This window comes from Dioscorea cayenensis, chromosome 1 (assembly GCF_009730915.1).
Source record: "Dioscorea cayenensis subsp. rotundata cultivar TDr96_F1 chromosome 1, TDr96_F1_v2_PseudoChromosome.rev07_lg8_w22 25.fasta, whole genome shotgun sequence".
Lineage (NCBI taxonomy): Eukaryota > Viridiplantae > Streptophyta > Magnoliopsida > Dioscoreales > Dioscoreaceae > Dioscorea > Dioscorea cayenensis.
The window spans coordinates 9,615,191-9,631,346 of NC_052471.1; the positions used below are offsets into that span (position 1 = coordinate 9,615,191).

General features: G+C 37.8%; 1 protein-coding gene across 1 annotated transcript; it reads left to right on the forward strand.

Moving 5' to 3' along the window:
* Positions 1 to 5,525: 5,525 nt before the first annotated feature.
* Positions 5,526 to 9,642, forward strand: LOC120265957. The gene is made up of 3 exons (XM_039273931.1): positions 5,526 to 5,938; positions 7,911 to 7,965; positions 9,119 to 9,642. The coding sequence occupies exons 1-3, from the start codon at positions 5,621 to 5,623 to the stop codon at positions 9,505 to 9,507; spliced, it is 762 nt and encodes a 253-aa protein (XP_039129865.1). The 5' UTR covers positions 5,526 to 5,620; the 3' UTR covers positions 9,508 to 9,642.
* The last annotated feature ends 6,514 nt before the right edge of the window (positions 9,643 to 16,156 follow it).

Here is a 16,156-nt window from a genome sequence, read left to right on the forward strand (position 1 = left end):
CTTCACACTTTATGCATTGAAAGCTCTTCAAAATAAATTCTATTGATATCTTTTACATCTTAGTGGAATTTGCGAAGACAACCAAATTCTACAATGTTCCAAGTCTTTAATATCTATTCAAATCATCTTTTTGGGTATTTACAAAGTATTTTAGGAACATAAATAAATGATAACTTGTCATAGGAGAATTGAAACCAATTGGATATAGTAATAATAGTTTAGCGCATCATTAGGATATAGTAAGATTCACCTTGCAAGCCTTTGAGTTAGAACTAGAACAAAAATTTTACATATATTTGATTCTTTTAATTTCTCATAAAAAAATAGATTTAAAGGTACTCTATCTAATGTGATTGGGGATTTCTAATTCTTGTGGGGATTCAAATTGTCTCTAAAAATACTTTTTATGGCCAAATTCTATCCATGGTTGAAAATTTGATAGAGCTGAAGTCATTAGACTAATACGGAAACCAACTCTCTAATGAGATTCCCACATCGTTGATCTCTCAACTTTACAATTTTTCTCGAGTCTTCACACAATAAATTAATATAAAGAAAAGAAAAAGAAAATAAATAAATAAATACAACAAGCTACCCCCAATGTTTCTCATTTTCAAGTTCTTCGTTTAATTTTATGCTAAAAATACAAAATTAGGTTCAAGTCAAGAAATAAATCCGTACTCATTAAGTCAAAAACAGATTCTCTTAATTAAATCTCAACCGCCCTTAATTTTTTTAAAAAAATCAATACATGAATTCTCCAATAAACTCAACAGCAACATAGTTCCTTACTTTCTCTCCATTTATTGATGAAGATGAAAAATCGCTCAAAGGTTTCTCTCCATCCTCACATTTTTTACTAAAATATTAGATTTTTCATACTGACACTCGTTGAGGATCGGAACTCCGCGACACCTTACAAGACCCAACCCTGAAAAAGGATAAGAGATGAAGTTAAAATGAAGAGAGCTTCTCTAGTCCGAACTCGGACCAGAAAGGAAAAAGAAAAAGCTCTATATGCTTGTGTTAGCCAATAGCATCCTTCTCCTTCTCATTCATAATATATAACAAAAAAAGTAGTCAATACATTAAAGTAACTTCCCGACCCGAGACACCCATTGGTCATCGTGATCCACTCCCCTAGCCGACATTGGCCCATAACCTTAACACTAGATATTATACTTTAATACTACTCAAAAAGACAGCCTCCGACCTTTCACAAACATACATCGACCATGCCCAACCATACACTATCATTCTTAACCCAAGCCGATCACCATGCCTTCCAACTTGCTGCTGACGCCTGCACAATACCCATGCTTCTTCAATCACGATCCATTGCCAGCTGCAACACCTCCCCTTGATTGAAGCATCTTGACTCCGAGCTGGGCTCTCATGCTCTTGTACTTCTCCGCAGGCAACGACTTAGTGAAAACATCTGCTAATTGATCACTTGAGCTGCAGTGCCGCAAAGTAATCAATCCATCTGTCACCAAGCTCCGGATGAAGTGAAACCTAACATCTATGTGTTTGGTTCTTGCATGATAAGCTGGGTTCTTTGCAATAGCTATGGTGGACAGATTATCACACCACAGGACAGAGGAGCTATCAGACTTTCGACCACAATCACTTAAAATTCTCTTCAACCACACCATCTGACACGCAGCTGAAGTAGCAGCGATATATTCTGCTTCCGTTGTCGACAGTGCCACTACATCTTGTTTCTTTGAAGACCAAGTAATTGCACAGGACCCGAGTCTAAAAAGCATACCAGAGGTGCTCTTCCGATCTCCCAAAGAACCGCCCCAATCGCTGTCCGTGAAGCCTTCTAGATGTTCTCCCCCGTCGCTGGAATAGAACAACCCATACATGAAAGTTCCTGCTAGATATTTCACCACTCTCCTAGCAGCTGCAAGATGTACAAGGCTGGGCCTACTCATGAATCTGGATAACAGATTCACAGCAAAACAAATATCGGGTCGAGTATGAACAATATAAAGAAGCTTTCCAATGAGACTCCTGTATGTTGTTGGGTCGGTTAATTCATCACTCTCATTGCTTGTGAACTTCTCATTAACCTCCATTGGTGTCTCAACATGCCTACAATTTCTCATGTTCAACTGAGTTAGCAAATCTTCAATGTATCTTCTCTGTGATATAGATATCCCTTCTTTTGATTGATAAATCTCTAAACCAAGGAAGTACTTGATTTGTCCCAAGTCTGACATGTCGAATGTTCTCTTCATTTCATCTTGAAATTGTTCAATTAGAGATTGTGAACCACTTGTATAAACAATATCATCCACGTATATGCTGAGAAGAATACAACTTCCATTTTCATCTTCCTTCCTATACAATGTGTGTTCAGTTTCATTCCTTAGGTATCCATGCTGCTTGAGATGATTGTCGATTCTGCTATACCACGCTCTCGGAGCTTGTTTAAGCCCGTAGAGTGCCTTCTTTAATCGGTATTCCAAGTGCTCCTTGCCGGAGATCTCATACCCTTCAGGTTGCAATACATAGACCTCCTCGGAGATCTCTCCATTAAGAAATGCTGATCGCACGTCGAAATGGTACACAAGATGACGAGCTTGTGCAGCTAAGGCCAGAATAATTCTCACCGTTTCGAGCCTCGCCACTGGTGAGAAGACTTCCTCATAATCCAAACCATGTTGTTGCACATACCCCTTGGCCACTAGCCTCGCTTTGTGCTTTTGAACTTCTCCATCAGCTCCAAACTTGGTCTTGTACACCCACTTGAGGCCCACAGCCTTTTTGCCAGTAGGTAATTCTGTTAGAGACCAAGTATCATTGCTTCTAATTGATGCCAATTCAGCATCCATGGCCTCCTGCCATTCTTTGTGTTTTACTGCATCCTGATATACCTGTGGATCAACTACATGTAATGCAAAAGAACAAGAGTTATAAATATCAGTGAGAAGTTTAGTCTTCTTAGGTGGTGTTTCATCACAGGATGTCACCCGTGAGCTACCACCCCTTAATGCTTCTTCTCGTGCAGCTTCATCACACGTATTGCATTTGTTTTTTTCTTCATTGTCTTCAAGTTCTTCAACAGCTATTACTGGCCCTTCCTTGACTCCATTCCAATGCCAACGTGAATTCTCATGGAAGATCACGTCTCTGCTGATTATTACTTTAGATGTAGCCGAATTATATAACCTGTAGGCTTTAGATTCTGAACAATAGCCCACAAACAAACATCTTTCAGACTTTTCATCTAACTTCTTGAGCTTTTGTGAAGGCGTGAGTGCAAACGCAACACAGCTAAAAACTCTGAAATGGCTCACATTTGGTTTTGCATCATGCCATACCTCATAAGGTGTCTTATCCCCCAACACTTGAGTTGGTGATCGATTGATTAGATAGACTGAAGTTGCTGCCGCATCTGCCCAGAATTCAGTTGGGAGACCACCATCTCTGAGCAAACACTTCGCCATCTCTACAATCGTCCTGTTCTTGCGCTCCACTACACCGTTCTGTTGAGGTGTGTAAGGAGCCGAGAACTCTCTCCGAATTCCAAGCTCTTCACAGTAATTTATGAATACTTGAGACATGAATTCTCCACCGCGATCACTCCTCAAGGTCTTCAATTTCATCCCAGTCTCTCTTTCAACCAAAGTGTGAAACTTCCGAAACTGATCAAAAGCTTCTCCTTTGTTTTTTAAGAAATAAATCCAACATTTTCTGCTGAAATCATCAACAAATAAAAGAAAGTACTTGTTACCTCCCAGGGAGTCTGTACTCATTGGGCCACACAGGTCCATGTGAACTAACTGCAACCGAGCGGTGGTTCTTCTAGACTTTCCTGATGGAAAAGAACTCCTTGCACCCGCTTGCATACTGCGCAGTCTTCACATTGGGATCCTTGCTTCAAATCAGGCAATCCACAGACCAATTTTTTGTGTGCAAGAGACTTCAGGCTTTTATAGTTTAAATGCCCAAAACGCTTGTGCCACATATCAGATACATTCTGGTTCTTCACAGCTAGATTAAGTCTCTCAATTCTGGTGAGATCTAAAGGAAACATATTGTTGCCCGTCCTTGGAATTACAACAACCTTCTCCTTTGTGCGATCATTGCTTATTACACACTTGTCTTCTCTGAACATCACCGAGTATCCTCTGGTAAGAAGCTGTCCAACGCTCAATAGGTTGTGTGCAAGTCCCGGAACAAACTGCACTCCATGTAACTGCTTGAGCTCACCATTCCTTGTGTTAATGGTGACTGTTCCAACTCCACAAACCTCCATCCTCTTTTACATCTTAGTGGAATTTGCGAAGACAACCAAATTCTACAATGTTCCAAGTCTTTAATATCTATTCAAATCATCTTTTTGGGTATTTACAAAGTATTTTAGGAACATAAATAAATGATAACTTGTCATAGGAGAATTGAAACCAATTGGATATAGTAATAATAGTTTAGCGCATCATTAGGATATAGTAAGATTCACCTTGCAAGCCTTTGAGTTAGAACTAGAACAAAAATTTTACATATATTTGATTCTTTTAATTTCTCATAAAAAAATAGATTTAAAGGTACTCTATCTAATGTGATTGGGGATTTCTAATTCTTGTGGGGATTCAAATTGTCTCTAAAAATACTTTTTATGGCCAAATTCTATCCATGGTTGAAAATTTGATAGAGCTGAAGTCATTAGACTAATACGGAAACCAACTCTCTAATGAGATTCCCACATCGTTGATCTCTCAACTTTACAATTTTTCTCGAGTCTTCACACAATAAATTAATATAAAGAAAAGAAAAAGAAAATAAATAAATAAATACAACAAGCTACCCCCAATGTTTCTCATTTTCAAGTTCTTCGTTTAATTTTATGCTAGAAATACAAAATTAGGTTCAAGTCAAGAAATAAATCCGTACTCATTAAGTCAAAAACAGATTCTCTTAATTAAATCTCAACCGCCCTTAATTTTTTTAAAAAAATCAATACATGAATTCTCCAATAAACTCAACAGCAACATAGTTCCTTACTTTCTCTCCATTTATTGATGAAGATGAAAATCTGCTCAAAGGTTTCTCTCCATCCTCACATTTTTTTTTACTAAAATATTAGATTTTCATACAGACCCTGTTGAGGATCGGAACTCCGGCGACACCTTACAGCACCCAACCTGAAAAGGATAAGAGATGAAGTTAAAATGAAGAGAGCTTCTCTAGTCTGAACTCAGACCAGAAAGGAAAAGAAAAGCTCTATATGCTTGTGTTAGCCAATAGCATCCTTCTCCTTCTCATTCATAATATATAACAAAAAGTAGTCAATACATTAAAGTAACTTCTGACCAGACACCCATTGGTCATCAGGATCCACTCCCCTAGCTGACATTGGCCCATAACCTTAACACTAGATATTATACTTTAATACTACTCAAAAGACAGTCTCCAGACCTTTCACAAACATACTGACCATGCCCAACCATACACTATCATTCTTAACCCAAGCTGATCACTATGCCTTCCAACTTGCTGCTGACGCCTGCACAATACCCATGCTTCTTCAATCACGATCCATTGCCAGCTGCAACAGACCCAACTCCAAATTGAAAATCGATAATTGCATAAAAATAGATAAAAAAAAATGGCCTTTTTCTTTTTACAATATACAAAACTAGGTCCGAGTCAAACGAATACAAACGGAACTCAGCGCGAGTCAGAGACCCAGTCGGCGCTAAGACCCTCGTCCGTGTTTCCCGTGTTTCCCGTGCTGGTGGTGTACATCCATAGTACCAAGAGGTCCGCCGAGCCGCCCATGGAGGAACCCAAGCCCCCTCCGCCGGCGCCGCCGCCGCACTCTGAGAGCAGGAAGAGGAAAGCTCTTGATGCCGGGGACTTCCAACACTCCGGCTACTTCAAGATCCGTACCATCGTCAAGGAACTCCGCCCCTTCTTCATCCAGGTAGTCTATTTTTCTCCATTGACCTTCGTTTTTTCAACTAATTAACTCATTACCTTGTACAAAATCAATGTATTTGTGTCTTTCATTCTTCGTTTGCGGGTAAATGTGCCAACTTTGACTTCAATTTTGGTGAAAATTTTCGGTTAAAAGTATCTTTTTTAAACAAAATTTTGTGAAGAAGGAATTAGTGGCAGAGTCATTTGGAGATTTTTTTTTTATTCATTAATCGATTATCATAGGCAAAAAAAAATGATGTGTCTGTGTCTTTGATTCTTCGTTTTGTGGTGCAAAATTTTCAACTTTGACTTGTTTTTGTAGAAAATTTCATTTAATAGAGCTTTTTTCTTACTAGAATTTTTTGAAGTGGGTCAATAGAAGAGTCCTTTGGAGATGTTTCTATGATTAATTGGATTATTTTATCAGAATAAAATTGGTTCTTCTCTTTGAGTCTGCATTTTATAGTTAATTGATTTTCTTGGCCAAAATCAATGTGTTCTGTGTCTTTGATAAATAGATTTTTGTTTTATGGTGAAGATGTTTTTCAACTTTGATTCGCATTTGTAGAATTTTTTATTAAAGTGTTTTTTTAAATTGAACTGGGAATCTGTAGAAGTTTCTTTTGGAGATGTTTCTGTGATTAATTGATTATCATATTCAAAAACAATTTGATTGTCCCTTTCATCCTTATTTTGCAGTCAATTGATTCTCATACCCAAAAACAATGTGTCTGTTTCCTTGATTATGCATTTTGTGGTGAAGATGTTTTCTGGTTTGACTTCCATTCTGTAAAAAATTTCAGCTAAAAGATCTTTCCTTTTCTTTGGTCTTATAAATTTGTTTGAACTAGGAAACAAAAAAAGAGTAATTTGTGATGTTTCTTTGATAATTGATTATTATATCCAAACAGAATGTGTCCATCTCTTTGACTTTCTTTCTTATAGAGGAATTATTTCAATTTTTTCTTTATTTTTTTATAAAAAATTTATATTAGGAATCTACACAAGAGTTGTTTGAAGGTGCTCCTGTGATGGATTGATTTCATGCCCAAACACAATCTGATCATGTCTTTAGTTTTTTTCATTTGGACACACTTATCCATTTTTTGAGTAGAACCAATAGCTTTTTATAAAAAGAAAAAGAAATTGGTAGAAGAGTCCTGTAAAGCTTTTCATCTAATTAATTGATTACAGGAGTCCTCCTTTTTCGAGTGAAATTATTCAAACTTAACTGCGATCATATAAAAAATTTCAAGAAAAGAACCTTATTGATACTATCAACCAGGAAACAGTCAAAGAGTCCATTGAAGTGTTCTCCTTGAATTCTTGGAGTCCATGTCCAATTATAATATGTTACTATCTTTGATTCTGTTTGCAAACTCTAGATGACCATTTTGTATTGAAATTGTTTTGACTTCAATGCCATCTTATGAACAATTTCAGTTCTAAACGATGGTTCTTTGATTTTTTCAATCAAGAATTGGTAAAATGTCCTTGCCAATTTCTTCTAATTAGTTATTTCATAAGAAAAAGGGCACAATGTGTCTGTGTCTTTGATTCTTTCTTCAATACTTGATATCCACTTTTCTTATGAATATGTTTTGCCTTAAATCTAATTTTATAAAGACTTTGAGCTGGAAAAAGAGATTTAGGACATTTTTAACCTGGAAATAGAAGAGTCTTTACTCTTCATAGAATATGTTGCCAAAATAGAAATATGCTTTTCTCTTGTTGATTGCTAGTCTTGGTACGACTTTGGTGTCTCATGAAAATTTGTTTGAATCTATACTGATTTTTGTATCAATGGTTTGGCAAAAGCTTACGATGTGTGATTTAAATTTCCTATTTGCACCTTTATTTTTTCTAAATTTCCTTCTGGACAATTTGTAGAGGAACTAACTACTGTACTTACACATGTCCTATCAACGTCTCTGAGAACTCCATTGAAATCTTGATTCCCTTTTTCTTTTGTAAAGCTATTTGAGGCCACTGATTTCCGAAATTGCGAAGCAGCTTGTGAGATTCGAAGAAGTAAGTATAGCATTTGTTTCTAAGCTCAATGAATAAATATCTTAAATGTTTACATTGGTGTATTCTTTGGAGTGTACGTGTAATGTAGATTTATCTTCCTGTTTGTGATGACATAAGTTCCTCCTTACAACTCATGAATTAAGAATTTTTACGAAAATTGTTTCTTGATCTATTTGATGCCAGCATTTTACTTTCTATTGTTGGTCATATATGAAACAAAAACAATCTTAATCTCTAAAACTTGTGGCACCCAGATAGATTATTTATGAACAAATGCTTTAATTTTAATCAAAACACTGTTTACAATTTAAACATTTTTTTCAGACCCCTTCTTTACTAAAGTATCCCTGGTCTCATTCACACCTAGCGACTATTACTCTTAATCAAGCTAATAAACAATTCATGTTAGTTCTTGTTATCTTCTTCATATGTGATTAAAATTCTTGCAAGGCTAATTTCTCCTATAAGAGGTTTCAAATTGATTGTTAAGGAAGAAAATTAATTTAGCAGAACCTTAGAATCATCAGTGTAGAGTTTATTTTCGATATGCAGTGTTAGTTTTCTTGTTATTCTGTGAAGTTATCCCAAAATTCCATAGCATTTGTGAAAAATGGCACATATATGATATATCGTATAGAGTGCTAATCGATAAACAAGCAACCTTCAAGTTGCAAGCTTGGCACAAAAGAAAAAAAAAAAAAGAAAAGAAAGTAAGGCCCTCTTAGTGATCTGTACTATGGACATGTATTTATTAAGTTCCAATCTGATTTGGCTGCCTACGTAGATGTTCCTTTCTCTATCTCTCGATCAGTGGGTCTTCTCCAGAGCTATCTCTGATTTTACTTTTCAATATTATAATACTTTAACCTTACTTTCATGGTTTGAGAAGTTTTATGCATTTTGCTGGCTTAGTCTCTGTTACCAATTCTTTAGCCATCAATTACATAAAACCTATGACATGTCATTACATTTTCAATGTTATTTCTCCAACACTGATCTCACTGTAAAATATTATTTTCAGAATTTTAAGATACAAAGTATTGTTCATCAACTGCCCAGGAGTGTATGGCTTGATAAACAATCACTTTGTTCTTTGTTGAATATAAATGCAACACAAAATGTCACAGAACTGATTGACAACTAATATTTGTAGGAATGAAGGTTATGATAGAATTGACGAAGCAATTGAGGACCGATACACCATCTCCTCCGAATCCTAAAAAACAAGAACAGACTTTCACTGGAGTTAAAACTGAACATTACTTGGGTGAGCTGCAAGAGGAACAAAAAAATGTGCAGGTTCCAAAAGAATCTGAATTCAATCCTCATGCAAATATTTCGGATGAGATCAAGAAGTCAAATGAGTCGGGGAAAGAGCAAGATGGACTTCAAGGAACATTTGTTGTTGGAGGATCCCCCATTGGATGGAACTTTGTCGTCTTCCCAGGCAGTGTGCCTGTCTATTATGGCAGAACAAAAGCATCAGCAATTGCACACCGAGCAGCAAAACAATCTGCCAACGAATCAGAAGAAAAGGCGTAGGCCTTTGCGTCATCTTGATAGTATTAGTAACTCTTTTCTCGGTCGACATTGGCCCTGTCTTGCTATATCTAAAACTATTTTGTGTCAAGAAAGTGACTTCATTTCTAGAAATGACCAAAGTTTTTCAGATTCGAACTTTTTTTTGTTAATTTGAAATTTACTTCGTATTCCTCAATTAGCTTTTCAACCATGTTGGTGTGCCTTGTGTGAGAAAGTTTATACAATGTGCGCATTTAGATGTGAAGATCAAAATCATGTACTGACAAGTTTCACCATTCACTTGGACGGTTGGATATGGATTTTCAATGGTCTGCCCACCTAGTGCAGCCACACGATCACTTGATCACCTGAGCGTGTTCCGATCAAACTCTTGATTCTCAATTTGGTTTCCAACCATTTTGGTGCGTGTTTCGTGCGTGAACGTTTAGATGATGCTCGCAATTTGATGTGAAGATCAAAAGCATGTGTTGACGAAGTTTTCACCATTCGCTTGGACGGTGGACTCAGATTTTCAATTACTTTGGTATGTTTCTCATGCGTGAGAAGTATAAATGATGTAAGCAATGAGCTCTTTAGAGGGAAAGTGGGATTTTATCTTTATAGGCTTCTAGATTTTCTCAATTTTTTAAAGTTAAAATTCTATACAAAATTTAACTGTTTGAAGAAAAGCAATAGTTTGGAATTTCTTATAAATGATATTTAGTTAATTATTCTTTTTATTTTGTTTAATTATTCATATTATAACAGTAATAGATGAGTGACTGTGCAATTAACTTCTAAATGGAAGATCAACGGGTAAATTTTTTAAACATAATTGAGAATTTAATATAAGAGGTGGATTATCTATATTTAAAAAGAAGAAACCATCATTATTATTTTTCTATCGATTACAATTATAAATGGTTGATTTGATTGAGAGATTTTATGATGTGGTTTTAAAATGTTTTTTAATAATTAGAAAAGCTAATGGTATGCTTTGCATATGGATAATAATAACTCAAATTTTTCTTCATCAAATTTTTTCCCTTTCAAAATTTATGACTTTGATTAATTAAAGTTCTATTCACACCATTGGGAATATATAGATGTAACTAATTCATAAATGAAATAAGAGTAACGTTTAATAATTTTTGGCCGAATAATTTTTTTTAAAATAAAATCATAAAAACACAAGTTTTGGTTGTGAATTAAATGCACTGATATTTTTGTACATTCTAAAATTTAAGACATTTAAAAATTTATAAGGTCACCGTAGCAATAGCTAAGCAGTTAAAACATTTGACTATGGAGATCAAAGGATTGATTTGCTCCCAATGCATGACTGAATCGTCATAATAAAAAATGTGTATATTTGAAGTAACATATTTTTGCATTGTAAATAAAAGTAAATAAAATAAAAAATCAAATTTATAAGATGCATATTTATTTAAGTGTTTTTTTTTAATTCCCTATCTTTCTTTTAAGGCATATACCTCAAAGTAGAGGATATAAAGAAACAAAATTTAGGCCTATCATACTTCCTAGAGGTTGACATAATTCTTGCATCATATCACCAATTGGTTGTTTTTGTTTTGTTTTGTTTTGTTTTTCAATGCTTATTTTTGATAGTTTGCATAGTTATTTCAAAAGTCTTAAAAAAAAGTGTTTTCAAACGCATCTTAAATTGACCCTGCCCATTCTTCGGCCGTGGAGCGCGGCTCCGGCCCTGGTTACTGTCCGGCCGTGGACCACTGCTCTAGCCCTAGTTATTCTTCGGCCGTGGAGCGTAGCTCCGGCCTAGGCCATTCTTCTGCAGTGGAGCACAGCTCCAACCCTGGTCATTCTTCAGCCGTGGAGCGCAGCTCTAGCCCTGGCTATTTTTCGGTCGTGGAGCACAGCTCCGGCCCTGGTCACTCTTCGGCTGCGTTCCAGCCCTGGTCACTCTTCTGCCGTGGAGTGCAGCTCCGGCCCTAGCCATTCTTCGGCCGTGGAGCGCGGCTCCGACCCCGGTTACTGTCTGGCCGTGGACCACTGCTCTGGGCTTGGCAATTCTTCCGCTGTGGAGCGTTGCTCCGGCCCTAGTCATTCTTCGGCCGTAGAGCGCAGCTTCCGCCTAGGCCATTCTTCTGCCGTGGAGCACAAATCTGGCCCAGGGTATTCTTCGGTCATGGAGCGCAGCTCTGGCCCTGGTCACTCTTCGGCCGTGGAGCGCAGCTCCGTCCCTAGCCATTCTTCGGCCCTGGAGCGCGGCTCCGGCCCCGGCTACTGTCCGGCCATAGACCACTACTCTGGCCTTGGCAATTCTTCCGCTGTGGAACGCTGCTCCGGCCTAGGCCATTCTTCTGCCGTGGAGCACAGTTCTGACCTAGGCCATTCTTTGGCCGTGGAGCGTAGCTCCAGCCCTGGCTATTCTTCGGTCGTGGAGTGCAGCTCTGGTCCTGGTCACTCTTCGGCCGTGGAACGCAGCTCCGGCCCTAGCCATTCTTCGGCCATAGAGCGCAGCTCTGGGCCTGACCGATCTTCGGCAGGTTTTATCGTCCCAACCAATTTCTCTAGGTTGCCGACTATTCTGTCGCCTCTCACCGTGTTGAGTCCCTGCTCCAGTGACAGGCAAATGAAGGTGAACCCGAAGACAGGTGCAAGTGCTAAGGAGGAAGTGGCTACAGGCCAAAACAATACCAACTTGAAATCCTCTCACACAACAACCGCTGATCTGTCTCGAGATCAGATCTCGCGTGATTGATCTGGATCTATGCGTAGAGTTTCATCCGTCGAATTGCCTTGAGATCTGATCTTACTAGATATCCTAATTTCAATTTTTCTTTTCTCGACAGTGGAAAATTCTCGGGATTTGGTTACATGTGATGTGTTTCGGCCCACTTTCAAATCTGTCCCCTTGCCTCCAGATAAGGATTTATTTGAAGAATTTCCCTCCAATTCATCTTGGGATTTGGTTTCTTCTGATGAAAGAATTCAAAACTATTCTCAAACCAGTGATTTTCCTCGGGATAAGGTTAATTCCATTGATGAGATTGCTCCAATTATTCTTTCATCAATAGTGGAGCACACTCGGGATTTGGCCACACGTGATGTATCTAGGCCCATTATCAAATCTGTCCCATTGCCTCGAGATATGGCTTTATTTGAAGAATTTTCCCCCAATTCTTCTCGGGATTTGGCTTCTTTTGATGAAAGAATTCAAAACTCTTCTCAAACCATTTTGCCATGGGTTCAGGTTGCTTTGATGAAATTATACCTAATTCATCTCGGGATTTGGTTTCTTCTGATGAAAGAATTCGCTATCTTTCTAAGAAGAAAGTTCCAAAAGAACCGTCAGATGCTAGAGACCCAAGCCTGCATTTCCTAGATATCTTTTTTTGGAAGCTTAAGCCCTCCATTGTCTTTGTGAGCGCAAGATCAATCGGCCTTTCTTGTGCTAGGGACCCGCAACTTCAGCACATTCCCTCGGACTCTGTCCAGAAATTCAAGCGTGCTCTTGTCTTTCTCGCTTCACGTTTATCTAAGCACATCGTCCCCTTGGGTCCACCGGCTCGAGAGTAGTTCTCCTCCTGTTCCCTCGCAGCAAATGAAGACCTCTATTTTCCTCCTGGTGGACTTCGTCATCTCCGTTGTGATGTTTCTTTTCTCTGGTTTCCTTGGTTTTTCTAGTTTTTTCTTTTTTTTTCTTGCTTGGTCTTGTTAAAAGTTTATTACTTATGGTAATAGCTATTTAACTTGGGTTTTGTTTTCTTTTGCTTTAGTTGCTTGAATTTCTATGTACTTTTTATTTCTGTTTGTTTCCTTTCAATAAAATAGTGGTTTATCCACTTTTATCCAAAAAAACAAACGCATCTTAAATTTCTACAAAATAAAAAAAATAAAATGATGCAGAAAACTTTCAAATTTTACTAAAGGGATACTGACAAGGTCCCCTTGCGTATATCCCGCAAGTGCACGGGTTTGTCGAAGTAATAATCCGGGTGAGCGGGGTCGAATCCATAGGGAGTAGGGAGTAAAAACACTTAATTTGATTCTTAACTATGTAGAAGATCAATAGTGATAAGTGTGACAATGATTCAATTCTCAACAATAAAAGTAACAAGTAAGAGAGCAAAAGTAAAAGAAAGGGGGTAAGGCAATCGATAAAGATGGGGTACTCCGATAATGCTCCACCTAGGATAATCATTTAAAGTGCAAGAACCCTCTATTATGCTTTCTAATCAATGCAATAGTGAGTCGTGGAAATCCTTAATTACATAGTCCCAAATCTAAGGTCAACTATGCCTAACTCTACACATGTCCCGGGAGGAGAAATCGAACAATCTCAACACCTCGCACTCTGCATAGAGTTGCAATGAGCTCTGGGGATTCTAAGTGATAAATCTCTTCCTAATTATAGACCTAACCCTTTGGTGCAGGTGGAAGGTCCCTAACCACGATTAAGCCCTAGATACTAAGATCACCTCAACGCTTCACTCCATTGGTGCAGGCGGAGGGTCATCTCTTAGACCATTCACTCTATTATGGCCGCAAAGAACTCGAGGAACGGAGGTAGAATCTATCACGTCGGAGGGGAAAGAGGACGCTCCTGTACCTCTCGACTCACCCTGTCAACCCTCTCCAACCTAGCTTTGTCTAACTCTCGTGGTGTGTCACTCACTTACAAGGTTACCAACAAGAACTCTCAACCCTAGTGGCACTCTAGGGGAAATGTTCATACAATCAAGCATTCAAGGTTGGAACTCACAATAAACATCAATTTATTGAAAGCATAATAAAGAAGTTCAATGAAACGAATACATCCTAGGGTTCACAATTACTCAAGTACCCACTAGGGGTTTAGCTCTCCATGGAGCTAAATACAATCAAAGAGATAGAATGTAAAAGCAATGAATCTATAAAGAAATCCCCTCGATGGTCGTGTCGATGGTCTTGTGGAGAGTCCTCTACTGCTCGCAAGGGATCCTTTGTCCAGCCTAGGATACACCTTGCCGGATCGGTGCCGACGAAAGCTCTCCCAATAACCTTGTTCCAAACGATGCGCGATGTCGGAGCCATAGAACCTCTCCAAAACCCTAGCCAATATCTCTCAAAACCCTAGCCGAAGCCCTCTCTCAAGTTAGGAAAAAGATGGAGAAAAGAATAGAAAAATCGGGGCTGAATCGGCTTTAAATAGGGCTGGAATCGGGCGACTCCACGGGAGTGGGTAATTTCCACATGGGAGTGGGTAATTTCCACATGCCCGTGTGGATTCTCTGAAACTGTCATTTTGGGCCGGCTGTGAACAGTAACTGCTACAATGCCGTCTACAGTACTCTGCCAAAAAAATACTCCCGAATCCACTTTGCATCGAGGTAACATATACGGGCACACGTTTATGCCGTGGATCGCTTTGCTTCTTCAATGACGGATAAGTTGATGGAGATCTTGTTCTTTGTGCAAAAGTCGGAATGCTTGAGTGTGACTGCCCTTGTGCCCCTCCAAATGGTTGTGCAAACTCAAATACGGGGAGGTTGGCAAACACTCTAGCATCTCGCACCCGACTTATATCTTCGCGTTTGAACCTTAGCAAGATTTCCTCCAAAATCGGTGCATTGTGATCCACATTGGCTTCTTTCCTTCATAATTGGTTTCACAACCCTACCTGCATAAAAGTAACATAAAAACACACATATTAATGTAAAAACCCGAGAAAAGTAATGCTCAACATAAGGAAAGAATGCTTCGCATTCATATCACACAAGCACTTATCAGGTACCGCAATACTATATATTGAACATAGAATTTTACTGAGACCTATAACATTTTATAGAAAACCTCATTCTTGGATGTCGCAAATTCTACACATAATTTAAATTATTCAAGTTTGGGCAAACATATTTGAGCTTTTGCAAGGGTAATGATTTAAAAGATTAATTTCTAAAAATTCTCTTTGCATGAAATCAAAGATATTGAATAATATTTTTTTTCTAATATTTTATTTGTATCAAGGGTAAAGTTACCCACTCAAATCTAAATAAAAGCCTTTACCGAAATTGGGAGAGCTTAGATAAACATATAACGCCCAATAATTTTGCCTTAGACAAATAAAGAGGCTTGTTTCAAAAATAGGCCGAGTGTTGTTTTTATTATTTTAAGCCCGAACACAGCTTAGCCCAACCTAGTTCATAACATATAAGAAAATTATTGATGGTTGTGCATATATATATAATTACTTATGAATAAGATTAAATATTTATTTATTAAAAAATATAAGCAAGCAAAATATTTTAACAATGACAATCTAGCTTATCTCATTTTTTTTTCTTTTTACACTCTTCAATCAACACTCATCTCTTTTTGCTATTTCTTCTCATTCCTCAAAATCGATTCACAAAATCTTTCAATCTTTACTATTTATGCCTTTACCTTACAGAAATTAAATTATTTTCTCTTCTGTCTTGACTTGTGTAACTTAATATTTACAAATCAAAGAGGATTTCTTTCTTTGTGCCTTCAAGCCAAGTTCAAACTCTAATAGTGTAAGGTAAAATTCTCTCTTTGATTTAGAAATTCTTTCATTTCGATTTATATTTCTTTACTTTGATATAATAAAGTGGAGGGGACTTAAAAATTAGAAAAAAAATTTGGTTTAGGATTTTGGTTTGCAATGGCTACTATGATGTGAGAT

What these genes read in the sequence shown, in the direction of transcription:
- LOC120265957 (XM_039273931.1), top strand. Translation starts at nt 5,621, where the DNA reads ATGGCCTTTTTCTTTTTACAATATACAAAACTAGGTCCGAGTCAAACG. An exon ending in TCCGCCCCTTCTTCATCCAG is followed by an intron (nt 5,939 to 7,910) that starts GTAGTCTATTTT and finishes TCTTTTGTAAAG; the next exon opens with CTATTTGAGGCCACTGATTT. An exon ending in AGCTTGTGAGATTCGAAGAA is followed by an intron (nt 7,966 to 9,118) that starts GTAAGTATAGCA and finishes TAATATTTGTAG; the next exon opens with GAATGAAGGTTATGATAGAA.